This window comes from Rutilus rutilus (assembly GCF_951802725.1).
Source record: "Rutilus rutilus genome assembly, chromosome: 3".
Taxonomy (NCBI): Eukaryota; Metazoa; Chordata; class Actinopteri; order Cypriniformes; family Leuciscidae; genus Rutilus; species Rutilus rutilus.
This window is the reverse complement of record NC_140211.1, coordinates 6,111,102-6,123,768: the sequence shown is the minus strand read 5'-3', so window position 1 is coordinate 6,123,768 and position 12,667 is coordinate 6,111,102. Positions and strand designations below refer to the sequence as shown.

The 12,667-nt window shown below is 35.9% G+C and overlaps 1 protein-coding gene across 1 annotated transcript in view; it reads right to left on the bottom strand.

Annotated features, from left to right (window-relative positions):
* The window catches only part of LOC311288466 (Fc receptor-like protein 5), a gene marked incomplete at its 5' end in the record, with an annotated part of 39,814 nt that extends 27,347 nt beyond the window's left edge, over nt 1-12,467 (bottom strand). Inside the window, 3 exons of the mRNA XM_084405884.1 lie at nt 8,206-8,493; nt 11,467-11,724; nt 12,437-12,467. Of these exons, the coding sequence (XP_084262010.1) occupies nt 8,206-8,493; nt 11,467-11,724; nt 12,437-12,467 (577 nt within the window). The remainder of the gene's footprint in view (nt 1-8,205; nt 8,494-11,466; nt 11,725-12,436) is intronic.
* Nucleotides 12,468-12,667: the final 200 nt, after the last annotated feature.

Below are 12,667 nucleotides of genomic sequence, written 5' to 3'. Positions count from 1 at the left end.
ACTGCAAGAATATTCTCTGGAGTCTGACAATCAATAATCATCCAAAAAAATCTAAATTTCAATTAACGGTCGATAAGGGGAACCAAAATCTTTGATGGCACCAGGGCCACTTTTACTAAAACGGTTATAAATTGTGAACGGAAAGGAATTTTTTTGCTAAACTTGGGATACATCTTCCTGAGCTCAATCTGAGATCACTTGAAAAAAAATCGCAACAATTGGCCACTTGGTGGCACTATAAAACAGTTATAACTTGTGAACGGAAAGAGATACTTTTGCAAAACTTGGGACACATGTTCATAAGATCAATCTGAGTTGGCATGAAAAAAACTGGCCACTTGGTTGTGCTATAACAGTGAAAAAAATCATGAAAATAGCTATAAGCGCACCCAACTGTTAGTCTACTGAAAATTGGCATGCAGTGTCTTTGTCCAGGGTGCCATGATAGTCTATGAGAACATTGGTGTATCTCAAAAAACTCGTTACGTCATTGGCACAATGCCTTGAAGGAGCCTTAGAAGTTTCAAGCCAGTGTTTTTTCACAGGAGTGACCTCCTAAGACTCCTGAATCCTTGCCGAGTCCAACAATACCAAACATGCCAGGTTTCGCCTTATGGTTTTTGTAAGTGTCATTTAGAGCTTTAAAAAATTGTTTATCTTCAAAGCCGTTAGTCCGATCGAGACAACAACAAAAAAAACAAAGGAAATTTGAAAACATAGGTAAATAGCTAAACAATAAAGCCAAAATGTTAAAATTATGATAGGAACTGACAAAAAAAATTCACCCATGGATCATTTTGATGCTCTCACATGTTTGAAACGAACAATGATGGATTGTGATGAAATTTGTTTTGAATTGGGAGTGGCGAATCCCCGTCCATACTGTCATTGACCATTCGCAAAGACCCGCCCACTTTACTTACTGTTGCTATGTCTGACAAGCGACGCCACTCTCACACCACACCAAGTTCTCACGCAGTGAAAAATACATTGCGGATCAGAGAAGAGACTGCGCGCTGACAGACAAGTACTTTTGATATGAAACAAATGGCGCTTTTCCACTACACAGTACCAGCTCGCCTCGGCTCGGCTTTGTTTGGTTTTCCACTGTGTAAAAGTTGTGCCTGTACCTGCTTCCAGGTACTTTTTTCGTACCACCTCCGGCGAGGTTCTATGTGAGCTGAGGCGATACTAAAATGTATGAAAACACAGCAGACTGCTGATTGGTCAGATAGAATCGTCCCTATTCTCGCGCCAGACGGAGTATCCTGAATAAAAAACAGCAAAAACAAAAACATCCAAAAACAGCATACACTCGATTTCCTCCATTGTCCTGTGTGTGTGGCAGCGGATGTATCTCGCGTAGAAGATTAAGTCACGGCAGTTTCCTGCGGCGTCGCTATGACGACCAGGTACTATTGTGGAGGTACTATCAGCAATGGAAAACGGAGCGAAAAGCGAGCCGAGCCGAGCCGAGTCGAGTTGAGTTGAGCTGGTACTGGTAATGGAAAAGCGCCAAAAGTCTCACCTTTCAAATGTAGTCATTTTTTAGAGACATTTAAACAATAAATACCGTTTTGTGACTCTTTAATGTGTCTGACAGATCGCTGTAGACTCAAGGCTCAGGTAAAGCTGCTCGTGAACCAATCACCTCTTCCTTCTAGTTAATTTATAGCATTAAAATAAACATGAATGAACATAAAAGGAATGTTGTTTTAAAGTGCTAAGACGTCAGTACACTTTGTTTTTCAAATTTAACCCTCTGATGGTCTTTATTTTTGTCTACACTCGTGGTCTTTGGGGTCTCCAGAGACCCCAGACAATAACATTTAATTTTGTAACAAGATAATAGTTTTTTTTTTTTTTTACAAATGTAATTTTATTCTGTTTGTTAATGTTTTTACTCAACATTTGTGCAGTTTTTTGGAGAATTTATGATATATTTTAAATTTCTATAAATAAATAAATAAATATTTATTTAAATAAGCTTTTTACAAAAAAACAGCATTTGATGTAAAATTCACTTTATAAAAGACCCAGATTTCTAACTTTCATTCATGGGGATAACATGGATCATTTTAAATGGTTTAATGTAACATTTATGCCCATTTTTTGGAAAATGCAGTTTTAAAATAAAAAAAAATCACTTTAACCACTAGATGGCTATAGAGCTCCAGTATATGCTATTTGCTATTAGACTACCTGAAAGATATCTTTTCACAAGTTGGATTCAGTTGGATTCATATCTAAATATTATAAAATCACAATTATAACAAAAATAAAATATTTTTGTCAAAGTTTAGCATTTTTTGTGTGTGTGTGTGTGTGTGTGTGTGTGTGTGTGTGTGTGTGTGTGTGTGTGTGTGTGTGTGCGCACATTTTCAATGTGTCTGTGTCACCAATTTATTTTTGTGGTGGTACTGCATTTTGGATGATTTTATTTGACAAATGATAAGAGAACAGTTTTTATAGTCTCAAAAATGTATTCCTCTATATGTGTGTGTGTGTGTGTGTGTGTGTGTGTGTGTGTGTGTGTGTGTGTACGCGTGTTGTGAGAAAAATAATTTAGCATTGTGGATGCTTTTTGCATTGGTGGAAGTGTGCCACTTTATTTCTGTCATTTCTGTCGATGTATTCTGCGTTGTTTCTGATTTTGATGATGAATTTTGTCTATTTTGATTGCGGGGTCTCCAGAGACCCCGAAGACCACGAGTGTCACAAATTTTGTCACGCTAACATAAAAACAGATATTTCAATTTTTTTTTTTTTTTGTAGATCTAGAAAGTGTTGAGAGCCGTAGAAGGTTTCATACCATTTGGACAAAGGGAACTTTTTTTTTAATTTGAGCAAAAGTCATTTGGGGTCAAAAAGACCCCGTAAACCATCAGAGGGTTAAATCCTCCAAAGTTAATCTACTAACTCTCCTGACTGCTTTGTGGGACAAAATGGCGGATTATGATTAGTCAGATCGCCTGTCAATCAAACTCTCTGCGAAGGGTCAATTGAGAATGCCCGTGCGCACAATCCTGATCTAATCGACAACTTTGCAGTTGCACATAGGAAAGCCCGGAAAATCCCGCTATAATGTAAGAGAGCATCTTTTTTATGTATTTGGACCTAGGCCTAACAATGTGTTATGGTGCGCTGTCACCAGTGTTTTATTTGTGTGTTTTTTTTGGTGAGCGTAGGCTCCTCCTAATTTTGTTAGTCATCTCATCTCTTATATGCTGTGTATGATCATATCCTGCCCTATTCATGGTAGCCTACTCGCGGACATTGCGTCATCAATGTCATCAATTGCGTCATCAAGGGGCCCGCCTTGATAATCCTACTTAAGGCCCCGGTGTTGGCTCGTTACGCCACTGAATATAATTGTCTAAACTCCTTATCAAAATGACATATTTGGGTAATTCTTTGGGTAAACTATGGTACTCTTTGAGCTAGAGAGTTTCAGAAAATAAAAACATTTCTACAAACAGTTTTTTAGTATCAGTTGGTTTCTCAATCTGTCTAGAAACCTTCCCTTAAGTTGGCTGTGATGATTTGTATTGAATAATATATATATTTTGCCATTTTTATCAGACAGTCCAAGAAAACGGTCATTTCCATCACATAGCAAAACAAGTGTTTTGAAAAGAAAATAATTAAATATCTTCTGTTATAAATATATTTGATTAAATAGCACACAAATCTCTGATCAAATTTGTAATTTATTTATTTTTCAGAAATTTAACTGTAAAGATTTTACAATGTTTACACTAAAAAACACCTAAAACTAGATCACTGGAACATTTCATTTACTTATAATAGCTCAAAATCATGTATTTCTCAAAGTGTATACACATATCTTACCCCTAACTGCACAATTATCAACACCACTGAATATAGTTGTTTTGATTGTATGTTTTTTATATATTTTACTTTAAAATATGTGTTGTGGTGGAAATGACATGGCGTGGCGGAAATGACATAGATAGGCAACTTCCAGTTAAAAACTATTTTTCTACTGCTCTATGGTGAACCAGAGCAAATCAATAAGCAACAACATTAGTGAACAAAAACATATAATAAATATTTTTAAATGAAAAACAATGAAAAAAAAACATGAATATGTGTTAAAAATCAGCAAATCATTTCTTCACTGCTTTCTACATGCTGAACAAGAACAAACTAGTACAAACTAGAGCAAACCCTTTATGTCATCATTGCCTTAATATAACCTTAATATAACCTGTAGAATATAATGTTGAATAACAGATAAAATAGGCAATATTTAAGTGGATCTGATTTTATTCTTTCTCTATATGATCTTGACCTCTGTGCTGTGGTATTGCTTGCCATCTTAAAGAAAGAGCCAAGACATCATGTCAAACTTACTTATCTATTGTTCTCTTATTTACCAACAATATTGTAACAATAACAAATAAGAAAATATTTCCTTACTACCTTAACTTAACCTTTTCATGCATGAATTATGATAACCTCAGTCAGGATTTTTTTTCCTATGTGTTTTTATTGCTCTTAGGGCATGAAAAACAAGATTTGAATAGTTTTTTTTTTGTTTGTTTGTTTTTTACACATTTTTCAAAGAGATTTTCAGATGTCCACTTGAGTGGACAGCATGCGTTTATAGTTTAAACTTAAGAGATACTGTATTAAACATACCGTAATACAATAATCAAACAGATAAAGTACGTGTATTTAACAAACTAATCAATAAAATTATATCAAATCATGTGAAAACTATAAAATATATACAAAAATATATAAATGCAAAATATTGCAAAGGCAGTTGAACTTGATACAAGTTGCACTTCGCGTATCTTTGATATCAGAACATGAGAACGTGATTCCATCAAAATTTTCTACAGTCTGTCAAAGTACAACTGTGGAAACCATTCAGTATGGAGATTTACCCCTTTTTAGCTGATAATTCTGATTATGTTCAAGATGGACATGCACATTTCTATCATAGCCCTCCTCTGAGAAAACCTAGCGATACGTTTTTTTCAATCTCATCTGAAATGATCAGTGTTGGGGGTAACGCATTACAAATAACATGCACAATGCATTCAGATTACTTTTTGATGTTACAAGTAAAGAAACGCATTACAAGTAGCATGCATTACAAAATCAGATTACTTTTTGATCTAACAAGTAAAGTAATGCATTACAATTCACATACATTATGTAATCACATGACTTTTTTGATGTCAATGAAAATTACATTCTAATAATACAAATACATTTATTTACAGTCAAAAAAGTCACTGCAGATTAAGTATTTTCAAAAACAATATTCACAGTATAAGTATGAACTGTAGCTGAAATATAGTAATTGATGCATGAGGTTCACTAGTGGACAGATGATTAATCAGATTTTTCTCCCAATCTAAAATCAAAACTTGGAAAATGTAACTGTGATATTACTCATTAGATATTGCTTGATGCTGCAATATATATATTTTTTACCTACAAGAGTCTCCTAATGGGTGGATATTCCAGAGCAACTTGGGTCTGACTGACCATTGGCCATCTTGGTTTGGAGGGGGAAAAAAATCGAAACACAACGGCTTGCCACTTGGTTGCAATGTATAGGATGATGCATCAGGGTCCAATAAAGAGGCTGATGTGCAACTAAGCCAAAAAAACCCGTGCAAATTTAAGAAAATGTTTTTTTAATAGCTGTCCACTGCAGTGACCACTATGCATGAAAGGGTTAATTAATTATATATATTTTTTACATTAAAGTTTTAGTATTATAGCCCAAATAATTTGCTGTTTAGCACGAACAATGTCATTTCCACCACAACCTGTCTTTACCACCACAATGAACACCGTGGTGGAAATGACATTTCCCCCTTTCTCTCTAAAATATCTCTCTAAAATATCATGCTATGTTAGCCTGCTAATATTAGTTTTAGAGTTAGCATTAAATATACACAAATTACACATTATTAAATTAAATTTATCCAGTTATTTGTACGTCCATGTGAAATATGAGCCGTTTGGAAATGACGACTAATAAACATACTCTCAGTTTTAGTCATATTTACCTTGATTTTTCTTCTATTCATTACCCCCTAAAGAGGTCACCCTTTCACCCAGCCTTGTGTTCCACTGTGGGGTTTCTGTTGCTATGATTACCAAGTATACAAACCTAAAACAATGATCCCAGGATTATATTTTGTACAGTGTGGTGGAAATGACAGTGAACCCAAGGGACAAGGGTTCTACTTATGAAAAATATAGGAAAATGTGAATAAATATTGCAATATATAATATGTATAATTGAATTAGACATTATTTTATCATTTGTACTTGAAATCTACATTATTTAAATATTTAATTTAAAATTAAGCGAGGTTGAAGGTACAAAGTCTGGCTTAGGGACAGAGGGAAAACAGTAAAAACCATGCATAAAAGGCCTCATATTATATTAAAAAAACAATGACTGAGCCATTTTATAAGTTCCCCTTGGGGTGAAGTAAGTGTGGAAAAAAACAAAAAATAAGAAATGTTTTTTAGATTTTATTATTTTGTCCAGGGACAAGAAAAGTACCATAGTTAAAGAATCACCCATTTACAACAAATTTGACACATATAGGCACACTTTGAGTACTACTAATAAAAGTGGTGGAGATCAGGCAAGACTGTAGGAAGACTCAGGCAAAAAGGTGCTATAACTGTAAAAACGCTTTAAAACCATAGATTTCCTATGGCAAACTGCATGTATTGGCTGTAAATTTACTTTTTCATCTATGATGGCAGTTGTTAAATGCTTGCTAAATAAAACGTAATGTCTTTTGATGGTTGTGTGATTAAAGGCCTTAACTGCTTGAACCCCGATAAATGCTGCTTGCAGCTTTCATTAAACCTGTTCCTTTGTGTTTTGAGTGATTTCTGTCGAACATCTGCAGTTTATTTTCCTCTGTAAAACTCAGTAAAATGATCCTGTATTTCTGCTGTGAAATAACTGGACAGTCTGAACTTTCTGTCTCTGTTTCTGGTCACAGTGTTCAGAGTTTTGACAGTGACAGTCTTTCTTTTTCTTCTGCAGAACATCAGTGATCAGAGATGACTGTAAACTGACAGTAAACAGAGGCTGTGTGTTTTATTTCTAAACTGTGTCTCTGGACAGGATGATGGAGACTAAAATACTCTTCTTAGTCATGATTTCTGTCATATAGAGTAATTGGACTTATTTTATGACACATTTATGGTGCTTTTGTGTCCTTTTTAAACTCTAAAAGTTCACCATCTCATTATTATAGCGATCAGCACATTATAAATATATATTTTTTTAAATCTAAAGAAGAAAAATATACAGATTCGGAACGACATGAGGAAGATTAAATTATGACAGTATTATTATTTTCAGGTGAGATAATGAAAGTTGATCAAATGTCTATCAAACATTAGAATTAAGATTAATTTCATCCAACACTCAAAGTTTCAACATTCATAATCAGAGACAGAACGACGACAGGATCATCTGAAAATCAAAGCAAAGCTGCATTTGTATAAAAACTTCAGTAAGTGCACAAAACGATATTTATGGAAGTATGAAAACAATATATTTTTTTAATTAAAGTGTATAACGGCCAATAACACTGCACTTCTTTTAGCTGTTTCTCAGGTCTGTGTTCACATGCGTCAGACAGACGTCTTTATCTGTTATAAGATCACACTTCAAGTAAAATACTTCAGCTTTACAATGTATTTCAGATCTCTGCATTCAGTTTCATTCAGTTTTGCTCCTTCAAGTTTGAACACAAAAAATTAAACAGATTGAAAGCCTCAAAAGAGAGATGAAGTCAGTCTAAAGCACAGCATTTGTGCAAAGATTCACAGATTTCCAGTAAGTGCAGTCAGCAATACAATAATTAAATATAATAATATAATAAATCATTTTAGCTACTGGTTCATATCATGTGTAATGAGCGCAGTGTTTTTATGATGCCGTTTAAATACTTTAACTATTACAATAGGTTTTAAGAGCTCTGCGTTCAGTTCTGTCTTTCTCAATCTGTTTTAAACACAAGAACACGTCGTCTGTGAGAGAATTAAACAGAATTAACCCTCAAAAGAGGAGTGAGAACCGCATTATTAGTGTGAACGTAACATCCCAGTCAAAGACTCTCGATTGTATTTGTGATCATAAATAGGACAGAGAGTTTAAGAGGACAATGATGTTGAACTCACCCTTCACAGAGAGAGAAAGAGAGCTTGATGTTGATGAGTTTGGTCTTCCATCTATCTGTCCTTTACACCTGTACCAACCCTGATCAGATGTAATTACTCCTCTGATAGTGAGAGTGTCTCTGTTTACAGTGTAACGATAATCAGACGTCAGTAACTTTACACTGTAGTCTTTATACCACTCATATCTCCAGTTACTGTGATCAGAGTTTATCTCACACTTCAGATTGACTGTTTCTCCAGTGAATACAGGACTGGCTGGTGTCACAGTCACTGTAGATGTGGGTAAACCTGAGAAGAAACAGAAACATAAAGACTCAAACTGCTCTTTCAGGGAATAAAACTGATTGTCCAGAAGGACCTTCGGTTGTAGACGCTGGTTGTAAATGGGAATGTTGCTGGTATAAACCCTGCAGTGAATGAACTGTTAAACATCACTATTGTGTCTTAGAGCAAAGCATTTGACCAGTGGTTTCCAGAGGGATTTAGTTCATGGTGCCATTCTGTGACAGAAATACACGACACTGGTCTTGGTCATATGGTGATAAATATACTTTAACCACAACCATAACCAGCTAACAGGGAATGTTATCATAACTTTGGCTAACGTTAAGGATTTCTCAAAGTTATGAACAAAAATTGTTCCAGTAACATTAATAAAATGTGTGTTCAATGTTATCTGGTCTGTAATAACGTTCTCAAAATTAGCACACAAACTGTAGTTTCTTCATCTTTAACACTCTTGGACCCATTTAGACATCGAGTTCATTCAACACTGAGGATTTTGCTGTGAATCACATCACTTGTAAAAAAAGGCGCCTTGTGGCCGCTAAGCATCAGACACTTTACTGTGACTCTCTCTCTCCTACTGGAAGACGCTTCGCTTCACCTGGACTCTTAGCCAATCACAAGTTGACTCAGGCTCGCTGCACGCTGGTAGCATTCTGTCCGAGACTTTTACCAGTAGTGTCCGCTAACCGCACAGACTTACAACCTGCCTTGATACAACTGTCCTATTTTAGTGTGCGTCTTTACAAGTAAGAATCGGTATTTCGTTGTTCTTTTACTGTCATTGCTAAGGCTAGATTGGTAGTGTTTTGTCTGTTCAGTGTTGCTAAATGTAAGCTCAGGCTTTTCCTGCTCGGCTAGGCCTCGTGTCGTGATGCTTCTTTCTATCGATGTATTATAGGTTGTCACTCGGGCATTATCTTTGGTTATACATTGTAGAATACCAGTTAAGCTAAAGCACCCTCTGCGCATAGTTTGTAAGCTATTCGCCTTCAATCCAGTTAATTGGCTATAGGGCACGCACCTCCCGCATGTACACTGGTCATCACGACACCTCTCGGCGCGGCCTGGTGTAGTTATATAGGCGACCAGCAGAGGGAGCCATTGTATTGCGAATGGTTTATCCTTTCTCATTGTTATGGTTGGAGCTGTTTAGACCCACAGAACAGTCTTTTTCATTCTTTTAATGCCAGTTTCGGCCATGTTAAAATATTATTGAATTTTATTCCTGCTATATTATTAGAATAGGATACAGTTAATACAAATAGAGGTTTTTTGCATGATAATCATTCATTTGCATTCAACATTTTTTTTCTTATTTCTTTTATCTGTTTCAGAACCACACATCAATGTACATTTTCAATCATGCAGCTGTAAATTCCATAAATACTTCCGATGAAAAAATCTTGCGTGATTCTGACCGATCACCCGCTGTGAGCTCTACCTAACCATCCACAAACTAAATCAAAGAAGCCAGTCTTCTTCTGCACATCATTATAACTTTCCCTATTGGATTAATTAAAGTTTTTTTGAGGAGGACTTTTGAGTTGTTAATACAAATTAGGGTAAAATAATATTTTAGGAACATCAAACAAACCTTCCAAAAAAAAAAAAAAAAAAGCTCCACTAGCACTAAAAAAAATAGACACTTTAAAGGGATACTCCACTTTTTTCCGGAAATATGCTCATTTTACATCTCCCCCAGAGTTAAACAGTTGAGTTTTACCGTTTTAGAATCCATTCAGCCGAACTCCGGGTCTGACGGTACCACTTTTAGCATAGCTTAGCACAGATCATTGATTCTGATGAGTCCAGTAGCATTTCTTTCAAAATGACCAAAGAGTTTCAATATTTTTCCTATTTAAAACTGGACTCTTCTGTAGTTAAACCGTGTACTAAGATCGACGGAAAATGAAAAGTTACGATTTTCTAAGCCTATATGACTAGGAACTACTCTCATTCCGGCGTAATAATCAAGGAACTGTGCGGCTGTACCATGGGTGCAGCAGGCGTAATGATATGACGCAGCGCCTGAAAATAGGTCTAATATGTTAGACAAACTTAGTCCCGGTCACGTTGGAAGAAGTTACCGAGCTGGGGACTATTTTCAGGCGCTGCGTCATATCATTACGCCTGCTGCACTCATGGTACAGCCACACAGTTCCTTGATTATTACGCTGGAATGAGAGTATAGTTCCTAGCCATATAGGCTTAGAAAATCGTAACTTTTCATTTTCCGTCGATCTTAGTACACGGTTTAACTACAGAAGAGTCAAGTTTTAAATAGGAAAAATATTGAAACTCTTTGGTCATTTTGAAAGAAATGCTACTGGACTCATCAGAATCAATGATCTGTGCTAAGCTATGCTAAAAGTGGTACCGTCAGACCCGGAGTTCGGCTGAATGGATTCGAAAACGGTAAAACTCATCTGTTTAACTCTGGGGGAGTTGTAAAATGAGCATATTTCCGAAAAAAGTGGAGTATCCCTTTAAAGTTTCCATCACCAAAACTAAAATGTTTAAAAAATGTTCTTAGAACAAAAATGTGTAATCTGTGAAAACACTCTGGTCTGGGTTTGTGGTTTTGACTTCAACACTAATAATCTGTAAGTCACGTCATTCTCTCTGACTTCAGGACAAAACTCATCAGAACTGAACTCAATCACTCAAGTCCTTTTCTATTCTCATGACACTCATGAATATCTCCTGTAACCATAGTGACAGTGACTAAATATCAAAGATGGAGACGCTTATAACACTGGAAAGTCACAATTTACATGAATTTATAAAGAACTAAAACCTCCACAAAACACACACACACACACACACACACACACACACACACACACACACACACACACGTGTGCAGTTACTGAATAATTACTAAAAAGTGAATTGTCAGTCCTCTTATAACAGCAGATGTGGTTGAAAATTATAAGTGATGATCAATAAACAGATGTGAATATGAAGACTCACCTGATACAGTCAGTGTAACAGCATCACTGAGGTCTGTCCATGAGCCTGATCTCTCTCCTCTACAAGTGTATTCACCACTGCGAAACACATCAGCTGTGAAACTGAACTCTGCTGTTGTTGTATATGGATAGTCAGTGTCTCCATCTCTAATCCAGCTGTATCTCTGAATGTCTCCTCCTCTCTGTATGTCACATGTGAGAGTGACTGTCTCTCCTATGAACACAGGCTGATCTGGCTTCACCGTCGCTACAGGTTTCACTGAGAAACACAGAAGTAAATATTGAAAAGCATCGCAGTATCAAGATCTCTGTCATGAACTCAAAACTTCATCAGGAGAAAAACACTTAAATTAAAAACCTAGTTTGCTTATAAATTGTAATGATTACATAAAAAATGTATGTGTTGGTAAAAACTAAATGAAACTGATATATTTATCCAGTCTGCATGTCCTTTGTATTATTGCTCTCCCAGTTCTGACCAGTAGATGATGCTGTTTACAGTCTGAGTGTTTAAAGATTTGAACTGAATTTACTAACTTCAGTCTGTCTGTTCTCAAGCCCTTTTCTCTTCCAGCCCTTCCAGCTAAACCACACTGAGTGAATAAAGCTCAGCATTGGTGCTCAAGATCTTAATGACACACAGTCAATAATTAATATTGCAGCAAAAACTCAGAAACATGCAAATAAAACTCGTTTCTGTTTTATACAGTGGATTATGATCTTTTGAAATCAATGTCTGACTGAACTACTTTACAACTGCAAGACTGTTTAATTGATTGAATAAATAGCAGATTTCTGTGATGTTGTGCAGCTTAAGGAACTACAGTCAGATGATTCTGTGAAATATGCAAAACATGGACATAAAACATCAGCAAACAGACAAATGAGGGATCCTGATGAAGACAAATAAACTACTACAACACAATTCACATTAGTTAAAAACTAAAATGTACTGCAGTAACGGACAGTACCTTGACTGAGTCCAGAGTGAACGAGGGACATCAGCACTAAAAGCAGAAGAAACAGATATGAAGCTTTTCCATTCATTCAACACAATGTAAATCACACACTGAAACATGTCTAGAGTTTATTCTACATGAACTGAAAGTGTTTCTGTTGTGATGCTCATTCAGGGGAGAACTGATGGATTATTGTCCAGCATTCAACATCATCACACACGATGACGTCACAGGACTCGTGAA